This window comes from Molothrus ater, chromosome 8, assembly GCF_012460135.2.
Source record: "Molothrus ater isolate BHLD 08-10-18 breed brown headed cowbird chromosome 8, BPBGC_Mater_1.1, whole genome shotgun sequence".
Classification (NCBI taxonomy): domain Eukaryota; kingdom Metazoa; phylum Chordata; class Aves; order Passeriformes; family Icteridae; genus Molothrus; species Molothrus ater.
The window spans coordinates 26,215,471-26,234,957 of record NC_050485.2 but is presented as its reverse complement, the minus strand read 5'-3'; the positions used below and the strand labels follow the sequence as shown (position 1 = coordinate 26,234,957).

At 41.6% G+C, this 19,487-nt stretch overlaps 1 protein-coding gene across 4 annotated transcripts in view; it reads right to left on the bottom strand.

Moving 5' to 3' along the window:
* RBM20 (RNA binding motif protein 20) overlaps positions 1–19,487 on the bottom strand; it is a 99,443-nt gene that overhangs the window by 15,052 nt on the left and 64,904 nt on the right. For 3 of the 4 annotated variants that reach the window (XM_054515656.1, XM_054515658.1, XM_054515657.1), the window contains exons 2-7: positions 8,896–10,075; positions 7,213–7,274; positions 6,964–7,055; positions 6,520–6,617; positions 2,559–2,702; positions 1,511–1,642 (exon numbers count right to left, since the gene is read on the bottom strand). In XM_054515656.1, coding sequence (XP_054371631.1) covers positions 1,511–1,642; positions 2,559–2,702; positions 6,520–6,617; positions 6,964–7,055; positions 7,213–7,274; positions 8,896–10,075 — 1,708 coding nt within the window. The remainder of the gene's footprint in view (positions 1–1,510; positions 1,643–2,558; positions 2,703–6,519; positions 6,618–6,963; positions 7,056–7,212; positions 7,275–8,895; positions 10,076–19,487) is intronic. The other variant, XM_036386131.2, reaches the window with a different exon arrangement.

Below are 19,487 nucleotides of genomic sequence, written 5' to 3'. Positions count from 1 at the left end.
AACCTTGTTACACAATCACTACAGAGCATTTTCTAGGAACTGGATCTAAGAGGAAACAAACCAGACAATTTTTCTGATACAGAATCAAATATGTACAGCAGATCTGATCCTCTAGGTATGAACTGCCTTCTCTTGATCTCAGAGTTATTCATTCTGGATTATAGCTCTAAAGGACTATGTTTAGACAAGGAGAGCTTCAGACAAGCTAAGTGCAAGATGTATCCTGGGGTGTTGATTACTCCTAGGTAGGATGCCCTACACAGGCTGGAGTGCTCACAATTCCTCAAACACTTGGAGCACACACAGATGAGCAACATAATCATGCAGGAACTCAGCAGTTTGTAGCAGTATATGCTAGCTCATGCATATTTCCTTCTTGGTATTTTTATTTGCTTTCTTTCTTTTGCAAAGCAAAATAATTCCATGACCTGAAAAACTGTAATTGGAAAAGCAGAAAAATCTTCCTGGAAACTAGGCAAACTATCACATTCTCCTGGGTAACTCCTGCCTCTCTGTCAAGATGCACAATCTCCACCACCAAACATCTGAACCCCTCCCTGTGCCACATTAGGCAAGTCTGCCCTGATTTATGAACTTTTGGCAACTCATTTTAAGTCTCCTTAAGCTAGTCTACACATACAGGAGAGAAAGAGGCTTTCTAAAGGTCAAGCCAAACTATCCGAGTTCCTTTATATTTTTTTCCCCAAGGCTCATAAAGGACTCTTAACATTAAATTGGAACATTACAGAGCTGTTCTACAAAATAACTTTGTGCTGTGTTAGGTAATACAATATGGAGCTCTTAAGCTCTGCATTGCCAGTTCTGGTCCAAGTCACCATGAAATAAAATTACTCTCTTAGCATTACATGACAGTATATAAGCCTCTATAAATACTTTCACAAGAGCAGTGATCTCTGGACATCACTCAAGTGTCCAGAACAGAAGTGTCACACACTCTACAGAAAGTCTAAATAATATTGCTCTGGTTTGACTCTCTGTTAAAAGAAAAAAAAAAAACCAAACCTCTTGCTTTATAACTTAGGTCATTCACAAGAAATAAAAAAAAAAAAATCATTATTGTGTTTAATCCTGTTACCACTGCTTGGTGTCAAGACTGCTATGGCTCAGGCATGGAAGCAGTGAAAAAAGTATTGTTCTGGGCTTAATGCCTGACTAAAATGATAGAACCATGTTATTTTCGCTGAAATGTTGTATCTTACACATGGCTTTCTTAGACCAAGGAGTCTGCTCACAAGGAAGTTCAGAAGGGATTTTTGAAATAATGGTATGAAAGGATCATAGAAAATAGGGTCTCTTCCAAGAGTTACAATTTAGAATAAGAGCAAGTGTAAAAAGATCAATAATATACACTGCTTAATTTATCTTTATTTCTTTTCCCATCATATTGAAGCATTAATTAGAAATCAGTAATCAGCAAGAATCTTTTAAAATGTATTCTCCAGATGTGCCATGGAAACTCATATAATTTGATCAAGAATGACCATCTTACCTTCAGCTGTAATTCCTTGTATCTTTTAGACATCCTAATAAGTAACTTGTCATCATTTATCATAGCAGGTTTTTCTTTGTAGTACTGTACCATGGCTTGGGCTGCTTCACTGTAAGCCATTTCCAGAAAGGCCTAGCACAAATGGAGACAACTTTACAATCTATTACATAATTAAGAATACAAAGTAAAAGAGAGAAAAGGCAGCACAATAAATTTTCTCTGGATGCTTCTCATGCAAAATGTCTTGATAGTACAAAATTGGGTAGCTTTCCAGGCCTGAAGCTGAAATGATAATACTCAGTCCATTTCTCATCCTTTCTTAAATTGCAAATAATGGTTTCAAACCAGCTATTAAAGCCAATATGTCACCCTAGAAGATGGTTCAGTTAAAAATGAAATGACTGGTATCTATTCTTCCTTGACTGGCAGTATTCAAGGCCAGGCTGGATGGGGCTCTGAGTAACCTGTTCTAGTGGAAAGTGTCCCTGCCCATGGCAGGGGGTTAGAACTAGATGGTCTTTAAGGTCCCTTCCAACCTAAACCATTCTATCGTTCTGTGATTTTTACATATTATAACCTCAAACATTTTCCACCAGCATGGATTCTACATCCATCCATTTTGTCTGCTGTGAGAGAAGATATTCTATTCTTACCAGATTACACCACTGGTACACTTAAGATACTTAGAGTATACTAAGCTACTATAAAGAATAGAGAAGTCTGAAGTAACCCTAACAAATGGCTGAGAGAAGGCAGGAAGTAACTCACTTTTTAAAAAAATTAGAAGTACAGTTTCACAACACTTTTTCATTGAGATTGCCAGGATTTTTAAACAAGAACTTGTTTAGATGTGGTCATGTTTACATCCTCATCTAATTCAGTGACCACCAACTTTTTTTTCGCTTTGAGAGCAGACTTCATGTATTTAAGTTTCTATTACTAAATCAGAGGTTTCCCCCCAAAGACTCGGTCCTCATGTTTATGTCTTCATATCTTTATGTCTTTATGCCATCAGATGTCAACACTGGTACCCCCCAATGTACAGTACCTGATTAGTAGATTTCATGAGGATATAGTTGGTGACCTTTCCAAATGGGAGGCCCAGGTTAATGACATCATTCTCTGTGCAGCTTCCCTCGGGGAGGTTGCAAATGTGAACAACTCGACCCAATGTAGATTTCCTCTGGGGAAACTGGGGGAAAAAAACCCAACTCAGACCAGTTTTTTTATGTTAGATATTCTTTCCACTGGATAACATCTTACATTTCTGCAAAAAAATTAAAAGCTCTGCTCATCTGCTATTAAGAAAAAATATTCTTTAAAACTTGCATTTTACAATCCTGGTTTAGAAGTACAAATGGAAATGGAAATGTTTAGCTGCAGTGCAATGTAGTCTCCATCCCTGGACTTTGCAAAGTCCAGAGAGGATTTCTAGAAGGCAGATACCTCCTTCAAACAGGATCAACAATACTCCTGCAAAAACTAACTACTCACTGCAGTCCTTGCTGAATTTATGGATATTGGAAATCACTACATGGGTGCTCAGGGTAGCAGGGACTAAATTTAAATCCTTCTTCATGGAACACACTGGGCCTGGCGTAAAAGTGATCCCACCTGACTTGTGAGAGGACACACAGCTGTACCTGGGGTTAGAAAACCTGCTACTTCCCCCTGGGGGCACAGTGAGCAGTGGAGATGCAGAGAGGCAGAGCTCCCAAACTGGGCTGGCAAAGGCACAGAGCACTGGAGTAGTGATCACTTCCCAAGGGTGGAAGTCTATTTTGGAGTGCTGGGGCAGTTGCAAAAGAGCTGCCCATCTCCCTGGCATGGGAAGCAGGCTCTACACTCCCTGTGCAAAAGGCATCAGCCAGAGAGAATGTTAATTTACCATAGCTAATGACAAGCAAAACGTCACTCACACAGGATTAAATCTTTCCAGACTACCTCCATGTTTATGAACTCTCCATTAGGATTTTACTGAAGAAGTAACTCTACCTTCAGTTAAAATTGTGCCATTCAAGGGAAGATGCAAATCATGTAATCTTGTGGGATCAAGTTCACCAGAGCCATCACAAACGTTTGGCTTGTCAGCAAGTCCACAAGTTACAGAGCTAATGTTATCTTATTTACACCTCCATCCTGTTGCCTTCCCTCCAGACTTCACCACTTAACCATTTCTGTATTTTTGCTGCATTAGAACCCTGCATTACACAGTGATCTGCTACTGAGATTGCATCTCACAGAGCTCACTCAGCTGCATAAGGTAAGTCAAAGAGAAGTGCAAAAGTCCAGAAGTTAGGTTTTTATTCTGGCAGAAAAATAACAAAGACCTGATCCTGAAAAAAAGATGAAGCAATTCAACTCCAATTGAACAGAAAAGGCAGTGATGTCTGCACACATCTGGCAAGGCAGCATCTAGCACAGAGTAGAAGAACACTACTACAGCTAGAGGAAAAGGAAACATCAAATGCAGTCCCATTGTAAGAACACTCCAGGTCACCAATCACCTTCTGTTTGTTTTGTTAGATCTGTTAAAAGATGGTATGTAAGAGTCTATTGGACTCGAAAGGCTCAGCTCTTCAGAGCCTTGGCTCCAGAGCCCACGTTCCCACACACAGCCCTCAGTACATTAAATCAAACAACTGTAAGACATTGCCACTTCCCCACAATTGGCAATGGCTTAAATGAAAATGCTATGCCATAAACCTGCTGTAGTTCTTGATTAAGAAGTGGTCACATACTCGTGCCAGAAGTCAACAGGCTGCACCAAGCAATAATCTTGTCAGCTGATTGCAGTTAAACTGGATCCATTCATTAAACAGAGCTGTAAATCATGGCCAGAAAAGGAATATACACCTTCCATATCTACAATCAGGAAGTTAGAGGAGCTGTTGCATGCCAGGTGTTGCATGTAATTTTCAGTAAGACTCAAAGTTAACTTTCTTGGCAACCAACATCTGCCAGGGGTTACTAATGCAGCTGCATGGCTATTAAAAAAAAAAAAAAACAAGTCTAAAAAAATATGTACAACAGCAAAATGCACCTCATACTATTTACAATATTATTTCACCTATCCAATTTGGTGATTTTTTATTACAGCTGTTTTCTTACATTTGTTGTTGTTGCTCCTTGCTTTTCAAATTCTTTATCCCTTTCTTGAGCTTCACATGAAATTTTTTCTAAAGATCGTAAGAAACTGCCAATCTCATCCCTCCAGTGCTAATGGCTCACCACGCCCAAGTGAAGACTGGTAGCACTTGCCTTTTACAGAGGGATAGAGTTATTTGCAGATGGACAGCACAGAGCAAGCTCTTCCAGAAATCTGAACACTTTGTTTATGATTACATGCAGGGTCAAGTGTAATCTCCTACTGCTCAGTTAAATGGCAGCAGCTTAGCTGAAAGTGAATACTACCATGCAAAGGTGTAATAAATTATAAGCCACCTGGGTTGCAGAGTGAATGACAGCTGGCAAACTCAGTCTTAACGCCTCTAATATAGCTCTCTGTTCATCCAATAGGCTTCTGAAGAAAAAAGGGATTTACAGCATCCAGGAAAATCAAAGTTATTGTTTCTTTTATGTCTCAAAATACTGCAGGTCATTCAGAAGAGGACTTCTTCAGGCAGCTTAAATGATAAATAGTGACAGATTCTAAAGCGAAATGACACTGGTATTAGCAGTGATTTCATTTGTTGCGAAGTTGACAGACATGATGAAAAGGAACATTCCTCTGCACCCACTACTAGTCCACCTCTGACCTTGGAGGCAGCTGTCATGAGCAGCTCTGCTCTTTGCTGGCCTGCACTCACAGTGCCTGTGACAGGCAGAAGCTGAAACCCCTTCAAATAACCTCTTGCACAGTAAAACTGCACTGTAGAAAATTGGCCGGATTAAGGGAATCTGGGTGAACTTTCTGCAAGCAGTGCCTGATGTGAACTGGAGTGCCACAGGGACACAACTCAGCCTGGCTTTTCTGAGTGTCTGAGACCACATCAGGAGAGATATATACATAAAAGTTAACAAGGTGAAAAGTTGAACCCCTGGATTATTGCTGCTATTCCATCAACGCCCTAACATAAGTCTTTGGTGTGTCCAGCTCTAGTTGTAGCTTTCTGATATGTGATGAGTTTCATTTTATGAGTTTCATAACCCTAACAACTTTGTATTTTCATTATGAATATGGTTTGCTTTTATTTGCCTTTTTTTTTTTCTCTTTTAAAATGTTTCTGCTTTGTCAGTGTAAGAACTCCTTTTAATGTTGGTTCTTTTTTCTGGCATTTTTTGACTACAGAACTAGGAATTCAAGTGTGCATTAGAGCAATATAAAACTGGGTACCTGTGCTGAATGCAGGGCAGGGACTAATAAACCTAAACCGTGGAAACCTCCACATCAAAACAAACTTGCTGAAAGGCCACCAGTGACAGCAGAGGATGTAAATACTACATTAAAATAAACTAAGGAAAAGCTAATCCAGTATAATGAACTGATCTGGGACCTCCAGGAGAATAATAGTGAAGCTGCAGCCACTGTCTTTGCCACTGTTGCTACCTGGGAGAAGGATCTCAGTGTGAGAGAGGCAGAGAGCAATTGCTACAAATAACCAGAGAGACAGAAGGTTGCTTGATGGGCTCAATATTGAAGGTAACTCAAAATTAATCCAAATCTTCATTCCAAGCTGAAACTGACCTTCCTGGGTCAAAAAGTCTCAGGTAATGGGGGAAAAAAGTCAATGGAAAACACAAACCTATTTACCAACCTCCCCAGATATCTGACAAGCAAACAACTGTTAGCACTGGAAAAAACAAAGCAAAACAAAAACGACAACCAAATTCATATTTGGTCAAAATCAAAAGCATAAAAGAACTGCGGGGAAGTTGAAATAACAGATTGAATATTCAGACTACTGCCTAAAAGAAAGCCTTCAGGGTTTTAATTCCAAGTAAGCAGAAGTGGCTTCTACAAGAATCTTCTACAAGAAACACAGAAATCAATTTGCTTAGGTACTCACTCTTACCCCTGATGGAGGAGAAGAAAATGTAGGACCTGGCTGGCCAAAGGATCTTGCTGGTGTAGCGATAAAAGATGTGCCAACATTTGGTGGATAATCTAAATAATGGATTACACAAATTTCATTAAATCTTGGCTCATATTAATTGCATTAATGTGCTCAGTAAACAATGCCCCATTTACACAGTAAATAATTTCATAGTCTCTACATCAAATTATACACTGTTTTGTTGTAGCATGAAAACAAGTTATTGTTTGAAAGAAAAATAAATTCATATTTCAAAGGGCGCAGTATTGGCTTCCACTTTTTTTGTGCACAATTTCTCAAAATTTTTCCTTTGAAACTTTTATTACATTTCATTTTAAAAACACAGTTCTCCTCAGAGACTCATTTCCCTTTCAATTAAAAAAAGTGTTTTAAACTAGTGCACATGCAATCATTCACCTTCGATACTAGATGGATTGAAAACTGCTGCATTATTTGGTGATAAATGCAATGTTCCATCTGCTGAGCTTAACATACACCGGATACCAGTGCTGGAAAAGAAAGAAAAGAACTTTAGGGACATGCATGATATACCAAAAATATTAAAGCTTCATTGTTAGGCAGTAAATTCCCAGTGGAAAACCACTCAAGTAAGGGATACTCTGTTAGCAATTCAGTTTGAAGAATTCACTTTAAAATAATACTTACTTATCTGAAAAAGCCATACATTTTTGAATGTGAAGACTTCCTTTAATGTGCTGATCCCAGTCCTATGTTGAAACAAAGAGATGATGAACACAGGAAAAATCCTGAGACAAATTTACAAAAGATTATTCTTCCATTCAGTTTACCTCGTTCTAAAAGCAATACTGAGATGCTGAAGATCAAACCAGGTGATGTCAGAGCCAAGCACACCTTCAACCAATGCATTATTTGAATGTTAAATTATCCATTATTTTACAAAAGGAAACCTTCTCTGTATTAGATTTTAAATTCAGTGTATTTCTAGTAATGAAGTTATTTCAGTCTTGCTGAAGACCTCATCCTGCAAAGTGCTAAGCACCTTCAATTCCTGCAATGTCCATAAAGAACTTGTTCGGTATTCAAGGCAGCCAGGACAGTGCTTATTATTTCACTAGATCAGCAACATTTGTCAAAGTACACTTAGCTTTTTACATTTGTATGATTCAATTGAGGCAGGGCATTAAACACCAACTAACAGATCTCCTGAAACTCACTGCAATGGCATTCTTCCTGCACTTTTTAAGTGTTTAATGAAAAAAAGAAATGCCCAGCATGCCCTAGACAGGGTCTGCTTCAGCCCAGCCCCACAAGCTGCAGTAACCAAAGCAAAACCTTTTGCAAGCAGTTGCTAAAAGAGGGAAAGGTAAACATGAAAGCAAATATATTCAAATATCCCAAATCCCCAGGGTGTGTAGGGATCAGGTACTATTTAATCTGCTGGTCATTTTCTTTCTTACATATATGCTGTTGTAATTTTATTGTCAGGCCACCATCAGCATGAAAATACATGCCTTTGTGGTTAGGTGCTGGTCCTGTGATGTGACAGAAAAGGGCATAAGGACTTGTAGAGCAGGGCTCACCAGGAGGCCAGAACAACCATGGATGGCTGTGGGGCTCAGAGGGCCACTAAAGTGGCCTTCTCCAGACCTGACCTAAATAACGTGACCTACAACACACTGCCTGGGAATCTGGGAAGCTGTTTCTTGAGGGTGAGGTTGAATTTGGAGCTCCCTTGGCAGTATGAACAGAAAAGTGAGAGAGAGCACAGTCTGTACCACATGTGCTGAGCAGCTTCTTGCTTTCAGGTCAAAGTCCCTGGGGACCTTGAGACCTAAATTTTCTTGTGAGACACAAGGAAGAAAAATTTCCTACAGAGGAATACTTAAAATAACTTTATCCAAAAATTGTGCTGGTTTGTTTAAGCAACCTGCTTCCATGAGGCTGTGTTAGGGGGAAGCCTTTGGGATCAGAAAAAGAGAAGCAGATGAAACTACAGACGTGGGGTTGCAACACTGGCTTGAGTATCGGGGGATCAGCTTCAAGCTCCTCCCCGCCTCACTCGGGGCCCAGGAGATGAGCAAGAACCTCGGCTCAGACCTCACGTTTCTCACATCAGTGCTGTAATCTCACCATCTTTCACAGCAGCATGTGGAACAAAACTGGATCTCGAAGCCCCAGTAACTGCCATTAAACAGATGTACCATGCCCTCAGCAAAACTAAGGCCTTTTGTTTCTGCATCTCTCAGGGCACCTCTGTGGTGATGGACACTGGCACTGAGGGGTGGCAGGAGCTGGTGGCCAGATCAGTCACCTGATAGCCGGTCCAAGGGTCTGACTCGTGCCCAGGGACGCCCTCAAACCACTCACCTTCACATCGAAGATCTTCTTGTCGCACAGGGCGCAGATGTGGGGAAAGTGGAGAGGGGTCACGCCGCGGAGGTCGCCAAGCTGGTGCGGCGGCAGGGAGCGGGTGGGCAGGTCGGGCGTGCCGCCACTGCGCTCCTCCTTCTGCCTCATGCGAGGGCTGCCGAAGCTCTGCGCGCTGTGGTTGAGGCGGCCGAAGGCGGGGGGGGCAGCCGTGCTGAACTTTGTGTCAGGTGTCGGCTCTTCGGGGTTGTACAGCTCGTTTCTTATTTCATACTGCTGCTGACTCGCTGACGGCCACAGGCTGTCGCCGGGCATGAGGTCAGCCTTGTTTTGGCTGGGGAAATTAGGGATATTTTCCCACTGGTTGCTTGTACTGCTGCCATGCAAGACAGGGCCGGGATCTCCTTTCGGATGGGAGCCCGCGTGTGGGTTGCTGGGGAAGGCCCGTGCTGCACCGTGCTGTGCTGCTGCCCCGTAGGACTCCTTGGGAAATGTCGCTCCTGCCTCGTGCTGCAGCTGGCCGGGAGCCCCAAAGTGACTCTCGTAGCGCGGCCCTGCTGCTGGGGTGGCAGTGTGGGTGCCACCAGCAAGGAAGCCATGCTGGCTGGACTGTTCCCCCTCCGAGGCGAATGCCTGAGAGGCGGCAGTGACGGTGTTTTGCTTGTTGTACTCGTAAAAGCCCCCTGCAGCAGTAGATGTGGAAGCACCTGCCTTGTTGAGACCCACCACCACGGGTTGCTGGCCGGAGGTTGGAGCCATGACACTTCCAAAGGGATTCATGACAATTGCGTTGGGCGCCTGGGCCTGGACGGCTCCCAGACCTCCCCCTGGGGTAGTTAAGGCCGGGCTCTGGGCAGGAAAGGCAATGCCACCAGAGGGGAACCTCGTTCCAGAGATGCCGGGCCCCTGGGGTGGGCCTGCGCTGTGGCCCTGCGGGGCACTCATCACCGTGGGGTGCCTCAGCTGGTTGAAGAGTGGCTGTGACATGGCCACTTTGGAGAGCACCTGGTTGAGGACAGTGGCAGCGGCCGGGTTGTTGGTGACAGCAGTCTGAGCCAACTTCAGCCTGTGGAGCGTGAGCTGTGCCTGGAGCTGCGCCAGCTGCAGGCTCGCTGGCGAGGGGAGCAGGGGGCTCGGGGCGCCAACAGAGAATGGACTCTTCTCCAGGAGCTTGGCAGCACTGCAAAGGATCAGCATCTGGGTTAGCCTACACCCACCTCCTGTGAAATCCCAGCATGGAATACACAGCTGCTGCCAGAGGTTTCGTGTATCCAAACTCAGGGAAAGCAAAGGCCATACAGGTCCTCCCACACCATCCCCAAATCAGCAATTTTCCCCCTTTTTTGCACTTCATGCTACCTCCAGCCCCCCTGCTGAGACATCACTGATCCTGACTGATTTTGTGATACTGTCATTATTCCCTTTCCCTACAAAGCAGGCAGATGTGAAGAAGAGGACATCAAATAGGATTTTAAAGCCAGCCCCAGAGGTATTTCCCACCTAGTACATCTGGCTGCATAAAGCAAGAGAAAATATTCCACGTGCATTTATTTTGTTTACAGTCCTTTTGTTATTAATCTGCACAGCAGCTTGTTCTGTAACAAACCCTATAGTTTTGCAAATGCAAATATAGAGGAGGAAAAAAACTGAATGAGAAGCAACTACAAACAAGCTGTCCTCAAGAGTTTTCCCTGTTCAGCTAGAATCTAAGACAAAATTTCTGCAGTGCCAGCTGGTGAAAATCAAGGTCTTTATACTTCCTAGAAATAAGAGGTACACTGAGCGTTGTCCTTCAAGTCTCATACATGGGGTGAATAAATGACTGAATTGCCTGCTTGAACTCCAGAGCTGCGAAAACAGAAGATTAATTTTTCAGGCATATGGTGGTTCCTTGCTTTGGGAAACACCTTTGAGACATCTCACCAGTTCACAGCACCACCACCAAACTATCATTTTCATGCTCCTACTGGAAAAATGTTATCCTTCACTTTCCACCACCTCTGCTTGCAGACAGCACAGCTACTCATTGCATTACAAATGGCTGTTCATTCTGACAGTGAGAGCAGAGAACACTCATACACAGGGATGTGGTCCAAAGCTCAATTAATTTATATTGTAAAAATGTATTGAGTTTCAATTGAGGCCTTTCAAAGTAGCAGGAACCATGCATCAACCACCACGCAACACTCACTGTTAATAATTGGCCAATTTGCTAAACTGCATGGATGAAGCTGTAGTTAATGATAAATGTCTTGTCAGCATGCTACATTTGAAAACCACAAATTAGAAAAACATCTGCTTAAATCCAAAGTATGACTAAGAGAAAATGAATGGGTTTCATATTTAACATTTAACTTCCACTAGCAACTGCAAGGCACATCTGTCTCCCAAAACACAAACCACTGTTTGGATAAATGCATCACTATGTAATGACACGACTCCCTGCCAGCACAGGCTGACACCAGTGCTCAGCTTCAGAGCTGAGGTGCCTTTTGTTTCCCCATGTGGTTTCCATCACTTACTCTCTGACTTGCACTTACAACCCAGTTTGCTGTAAATTTGATTATGGATGAGAGTCAGTGTGCAAGTACAGCCGAAACAACATGGAGAGCCTCACAAACCCCAGCCCAGGAGATCCTGAGGATGCACAAAGCTGCTGAGGAGTGCATGTGGTGAGAGGGGCTCAACGAGCAGGGGATGCCACAATGGCACACGCACTGCCATTGCCACCGGGGGCCATGGATGGCCCTGTGCCTAGGCTGTATTGTGCTACCAGCATCTGGAGTGTCCTAACTCATGGTGTGTTTTCTGGCATTTACCACAGGCCTGACAACAGTTTTATTTTATAGCTAGTTATACCCTTTGTTCTTTAAGTAGCTGCAAAACTCTTTAAAAAACTTTTACAAAGCATGCAAATAAGATCTGCCCAGTGGTCTCAAAGAGAAAAGCCAGCAGCATATAATGTTTTCAGTGCAGGAGCTACAGATGACTCCTGTTCCCAGCAATCTAATTCCACAGTGCTGCAAGCCTACGCAGCAGTATGCCTATCCCAACAGCTGCAGCCACTTCCCAGCTCTGGTGGTTACCTGCTGGACACAGGCACAGGCACAGGCTCCCTCGCCAGAGAAACCACCTCACTTGACACTGCCACAAGCCCTGAAGCTGCCTCACCCTCCTCATGTCTTGCCCAAGTTTGGAACATAGTTTCCAAGAACCTGCACCCCCAACTGGGCAATGCTTTGGGTGCTGCCTCTCCCCAGCTCCGTGCTTGCTCCTGGGATCTGCTGCTGGGTGTGGGGAAGGCAAGGCCAGGAGCGCCCTGCACAGCTGCACTGGAAACGCTCTGGCCACTTCAGACCAAAAGCCTTTGGACCCTGCTGTGGAGCAGGGCAGCACCCGCCCCCTGTGCCTGCTGGCCTCATCCCTGGATTGCAAGCCAACAGTCCAAACCAAGGAAAGACTGGGGCTGCAGAAAACCTTACCAAAAATGAACCCATTGTATGGTATGTTGAATACCATATGGTCTTCATACCATATGGCATTCAACCATTCAGTTGTATGAAGAAGCCACAGCCTCCAATCCACTTAAGAGAGACACAGAATAAGAGGGAACAGTTGCTCCCACGCACCAATAGGTTCGGGAATGGCCAAACCTTCAAAATCCATGTCTATTATGAATTTCCAGATTTCAGGGTGTTTTGGGTTGCAAAATTTATCCTCTCACAGCAGAAAAAGAATATTTTATCATCTAACCAAGGCAAAGAAGGAAGTGCTTGTTCTTGGGTCAGTGGGAAAGCAGATAGGCAGAGAGAGGGTTGGAGAAGACCCGTACATAAAGCATCTTTTAAAGAGATACTCAGATTTGAGGATTTCTGTTCTGTTGTGAAATACACAACGCAAGAGATACACCGGGCCAGCGTGCACAGCTTTGAAAGTTTCTTTCTTTCTATTCTACTATCACAATGTTTATGTATTGGATAACATAATTTTGTAAATAATCTTGCTACAGACTTACTGACCTTGCTGGAAAGTGCAAACACAAGGTGAGGATAGCACTCAGCTAAGGTAGTTTGTGGGTGTCATTCCCCATTTGGACATACCTCCCACCCCCAGCTCATCCTCAGGTTACTGAAGGCAGCCCCCACCTGCTCGTGGGGGGTCTCTGCCACAAGATGATTGAAAGCAGCTGAATGAAGCTCTCATTCTGCATCAAGCACTCGGGGAATTGGCCTGCGTCAGACACAGTTAGCTCTATCCCGCGCAAAACATTCCCGATTATAAGGTCAGCAATGTAAAAAGTAAACAGAACTTGTTCTCTGCAATTATTTATTTAACACCCGCTGTACAGCTGGCCTACACCAGCACCACTAGGAAGGCCAGAAATGGTCTTTCTTTGCTGAAATAATGGCAGGCAGGAGTGCTGCCACACAGTTTTGACAAAGAAATCCATAGCCCAAGACAAGTTTTCACACAGTTCTGAGAGACGGGAGTTGAAATTGTACATTGATATCGCAGCACTCACAATGGGATTAGCAAACACTGGCAAGGTCATATCACCATAAATCAATTCAGCCCACCTGCTATCCCTGTAATCTTTATTATGCTTTCAGTATCCAGGAACAGTGTCAGAGGTAAGGTATCTAGATGGCTGGATTATTTGAGCAATCCTGTCTACAAGAGTGATGAAAAGGTTGACCACAAAACATGTCTATTAGAACAGACCAACAACCTGGAGCTTGATTTTCAACTGACAAAACTAAGGGTTTCAAAATGCTGCCTAGCACCTTTCAAAATTAGGAAAGAAATAAAAAATCTGGACTAATAAATTAATCATCTGAGTTGCAACTACTTATATATTCACAAATATTTGAAATGCTGCATAAGATGTGAATTTGAATACTTTAAAAAAACCCCTAAGTCATAGCACTGCAGAATTTTTCTTGTGTCTTCCATGAATCTTGCATATATTCTAAGATTTTTGCATTTCCTCCCCAAGACACATCTTTACCTGTAATTACACCAACCTGTCAAAATATTCGCATGAGAAATTTTTAACAATTTTTGTTCCAGAGTGTGCCCTTTTTTTTCCCAAGCAGTCGGTATTACTATGTTAAAATTTCAGAATTAAAATGACAAGGACATTAACATACCCAAGTATCCTAAATGTATCATCACTCTGCACTAGTACAGTATTAGATTTAAATGTGTGCAGTAGCATGCTGATTTTTCTAAAGCTTCTTCTGAATCAGTTAGCAAACTTTAAATTAATGATTCAGGATTCCTGAATACATCACACAGAATCATCTCTTAATTATGCAAGCACAAAATCATTCTATTATGCAGAAAGGTGAACATATCTCTACCCTGTAATGTATCACTTATGAGAAAAATATCGGGCTGCCTTCTCTAAACTCATCCAAAACAATTGCCACTGTACTAAAAAAGCAAATATGCCTCAAAAATATACAAATCCACTGCTTGACAATGAAGTTGGGAAGATATTAGGTCTAGATGTAGTTTTCAAATTAAAACAGGACAGAATCCAGCCTCTTGAACACAAGAGAACTACAACATCATATTTCAAACACTGTTAGGAGTAAAGACAAAGTTCAGCAAATTCCACAACATATATTAATTATAATAAAATTATTATAATTACATTCAGTATAATGCTGTTTTGCTGATCTTACTAATAATACAGGGTCTATATTCACTTTTGCTTGTTGAATAAATCCAGCACTTATACCAACAGAGACTGGAGCACTGGTTAAAAAATGAACTCTGGAAATTTCTCCTATATCCTTGGATTGTTTCTGGCTGATATTAAGTAACTGCTATTTAGTAACTGCTCATTTTCCCTTCAGCTCCACAAGAAGTTGCTTTGTTGGGTTTTTTTTTTTAAGTAAAATGAATTTTTTGGTCATAAAAGCTTAGAAAGACTGCTGAAAGGAGAAAATCCCTCACCTTCATAATTTAAGCTCTGAAATCATCTACCACCAAACTTTTTTTTCCTGAGTTCTGGTTAGAAATGATAAAAAAAAAGAGATCATGTTTCCCAGTAAGTTCAGCTAATGATGGGGAGCACTAAAAACCTTAAGCTACTTTAATACGTGTATAAGCTGCAAGTAAAACCTTTCTTATCCCAAATAATGATTTCTAAAGCCTTCCATTACACTACTGAGAGAGGAAAATAAAACATCAGCCAATGTATACATGTGCTTTGCCAAGTGAGTTTTGCATGTTTGGCAATGCTAAACTCTACTAACCGGACAATTATCTAACCTAACAGTTATCTAGAAGATGAAATATAAAATGTTATCACAGAGCTGCTAACCCTGATGTTTACAAAGCTAATGGGAGTTAAGTGCTTGCCTCCTACCAAGAGTCCTTCTGCTTGTGTTTTGGCTTGAAACTTTCAAGCCAAAAGGTTCTCTTGCCAGGCAATTTTCACTAAGAAAGAAACAAGATAAAGGGGCAAAACACAGTAGCTTTGTCTTGGAGAACAGTTCTTTGTTTTGATCACAGAAATAAAATTGGAAGTGATCTTAGAAGGATGGTTAGACCAGTTCCTGAAGCAGGATCAAGCTGAACTCAACCACTTGGGACATATTTGTTTAATCTGCTCTTAGGAAGCTTCTTTGGTGGATATTCCATGACCTCCAGGGATAATTAATTGCTCAAATCCCCTTAATTTTATAAAACTCATTAGAAGCCTATGGTGGCTGTCTGCTGACACCCTAAGCCCATCATCCCATGCTCACAGACAAGGGCTTCTCTTACCTGTAGCTGCTGATATCTTATCTTCTCTGCAATCATCCCAGTTCCCTTCTCTACACATTTTGTGTGCTTTGCTTTTTTTTGACTGTCCAAAAGATTAATTGTATCACAATTTCATTTTATCCTCATCAATATTGCATCCACATTAAGTCAGATCTCGTTTGTCAGGATTACTCTGAATTCCCATGGTGCCTCCAAAGCACTTGTAAACTCTCTCCTCTCAGCACCAATTTAATGGATACTTTGCTCACCCAAGTTATCAATGAAGGCATGAAGTAAACTAAGGATGTTCCAAATAAGGAAATTGTGGCGCGCTTTCCATTTGCTCTCCAAACACCAGTAATTCAAGGACATGTTATCCACCTTGAAGCTCTGCTTTGCATGCTTAGGAGACCATGTTTTTTCCTCCCTGACAGTAATTTCTGCTAAAAAAACTCCATATTTGCATTTGCAAGAATAAAAGGGTGGATCACCTCTGGTGAGACTGATTTCTCATTAACAACTCTTGCTCTATATTTCTGAGGAAGTTATCTCGGATTGTTGTTTAAAATCAACTACTTGTTCTGGCTTCTTTGCAACAACATTTGCTTCTGTTTCATTCTAGCTGCTTTCAGTTGCTGAATCCAGGACCATAGAAAACAGTTGGCACTTACAGCACAAGAATAATACCAGGTACCACCAAGGTTTATGCTGGCCATCACATTTCCTGTATATGTTACTCAGTACTTGTTTTATCCTGAAAATATGCTTCTTATATTGTGTGAAACTCCAGATTGCATAGTGGGCTTATTTCTGCTTTCCCCCATGCAATGCATCTCTCCATAAATAGTTAGGTAAAGTTCAGCTCTTTTCAAGTAAGGAACGTAGTCTAGCAAATGTACTACATAAACTCAAGACTCTAAGTCATTATTTCCAAAAGGTGGGAAAGTTCTCATATTGTTTCATGATATTTAAATTTTGTTTGATTTTGATGATGTCCCACAGTATGTCAAAGATGTCTCTGAGCATTAGTGTGCACATAGGAACATTGGTTTATATTTTGAATTTCAGTAGGCAGCCATACTAATTTCTTTAGCTGTACTGCAAGCATCTAGCTGGAACTGCTTCCCAAGGAAATGCAATCCTTTATTTACTGAAAGTAAAGAAAAATATTTTTCAAAATTTATTTTAAATTTATGCTAAGACCTGTCAGAAATAGCTATAGCACCAGATCAGTGCCCTGAGTAACATGTTGCAAAGTTCTAAACTAGCAGAGAAATTGTGTCATAGTTTTGTGGAGCTTTCAGGGCTTGCTATGACAGTCTGGCAGTGTCATGCTGCCCATGCCTGTCTCCCCAGCACTCTTCCTGCAACAACTCTTATCAGCTAGGCTTCAAATACCCTTTACTGGCCAAAGTCCTGGTTGGTTGGATGATCCCTGCAAACCAGCATCCCAGCAGGGGTCCTGTAAGGAGGGGTGTTGAGGGACCCCAATAACTCAGGACCCCAACAGCCACGGGCCCTGTGCAGGTGGTGGTGTCGGGGTGCTGAGTGCTCAAGCCCCTCCTGCTCCTGCCCCAAGCTGCCAACAGAACAGCACTGGGAACTTGCCTGGGACCAAGGAACACAGAAGGTCTTTTGGGGGATGAAAAGCAGGAGAAAAGGTGGTATGGACCATAATACAAATCCACAGGATGGGCAAAAAGGCAGGGACAAGGATTAGCATTGGTGAGCATTGGCAGAGCCAGGTAACTCTGTGGGAACAGGGCAGGGGCTCCAGCAGATGCACCCCTGCCCCGGAGCGCTGCCGCTCTGCCACACGGCTCCGTGCGCCCGGCGCTGCTCCCGGCCTCCCCTCGCAAAGAACACAATTCTGGGGGAAAGGATCTGGAAAGCTTATTTTAATGTAATAAAGAAAAGAAAATGCAGACTTTAAAAAAGAAAAAAACACAATTCAGAAATCCTTTAAAGGTTTTTACATGAATGCATAGACAAATGCCCAACCGAAAAATAATCCTTGACATATAGTATTTACTACAAGAGATATTACAGTAATATCTCACCACACCTCCTGCTAATGTGTTCTCTGCATGACAATGTTAACCACTACAATAATAGTAAGTTTGAATGTATCAATATCTTGCAGTGCCTGGAGGCACAGCTGTTTTCATTTGTGTGTTGAAAGTAGGAGCCATAATGTGGTAGGCGGATAATTCTTCATTTGAATAAGCCATTTCTATTTCACAGTAACATAAGACAACATAAAAGCCCTTTTACCAAGGTAATATCTTCAGTTTCTAGACAGGAAAATGACATATAACTGTGGAAAGCATAGAGTACAAAGAAGAATTTTTATTTCTAAAGTAGCTTCATTTGTGTTCAAAGAAAGGATTGCCATTTGTGGGGGGGGAAAAAAATTAAACTCTCATTTTTAAATATTAGTGCCAATGATACGTTTGAAAAATTTAATGAAAAAGCATATTAGTAAACTAAGTCTCTGGCAGAACACTACTGACACAAGCTACAGAAATCACATGCAAACCTGAGCTCTCCTGTTTGTATGCTAGGTCAGCTGAAAAGTGACAGCTTGTGACCACAAGTCACCCAGGAGCATCACAATCATTTCAGAATTAATCTAGTATCACCATCTCCCCTAAAAGCTGTTTACATGCTAGATGCTACTAAACAACATAGCACATGAGTGCAGGAGCAGAAACGCTGGAATAGCTACTATCTGAAGTGGCCGACATGATTTACTTTTTCTTTACTGCTAATGTTGAAATGTTGGCAATTTAAAGTAATAAATTCTTTTAAAAACTCAACCAAAGCCCCTGAAGCTTCAACTATTTTTCAATCAGATTTCTGATTAGAAAACCCGAACCTCTGTGGATTTCCTAAGATGTTTATATTACATGACTATATACTTCGGCCTATTTTTCGGTTTTCCCTTTATGCATATTTTAACACAACATAAGTGTTATAAATTCCTATTGTTTAGGTACTATCACATGCTACTGGTGTACATAAATTATACATGAACCTTGTGAAGCCCCAATCTAATTCAGCTGTTACTGAAGCATGTTGTAAAGCCTTCCTGATTTCACTGTAACAAGAGCAATGCTTCTGTGTCCCTTTTTGGTTATATTTAATTTAAGCATAAAACATCAAATAAGTTTGCTCTCCTTCCATGATCTCTTTGAAATCAGCCTTTAATACTAGGCCATATTATTCATACAGTTAAACAGAAGTAATACGCAGAGTATTTTAGCCTAGAAGCTTTCATTATCTGTTTTGCAATAAATGTTGCTTACTGTTTTCTTTAATGAATTCCAATTTCTATGCTAAAGAAATTTAATGTGAATCTTAAAAGATATATAAGAGGTTTTCTTTAGTTTTCTTATGTTAGAGGGCAACAGTTGTATGAATCAGACCTGAGCATGTTCCTTCTGGCAGAAAACAGCCTGTGCCAGAACTGTTGCAACTCTTTGGCTTTGAGAAGTTTAATTTATTGTCTTAAATAATAAACTGCCATTCAATCAACCTTGTGAAACAAAACATAAAACATGACTGTGCTTAAATCTTGAACAGGAACCAAAAGAGTTTTCCACGAAGGAAACAAAATTGGAAGAGGCATTTTGTATTAAATAACATCGATTATTTTGTTCTCTCTTTCTGTCTGCCTTCAGTATTAATTAGGAGTAACTGACAGTTAATATGCTCCAAGCTCTGCATGGTAAAATTGATTAGTATACTAAGACAGAAAATAAGAATCAGTTTTTGATGAAAAATATCAGGTTTCAGAGCACTGCATGTGGCAGCTGTAGGAAGGAAAAAGT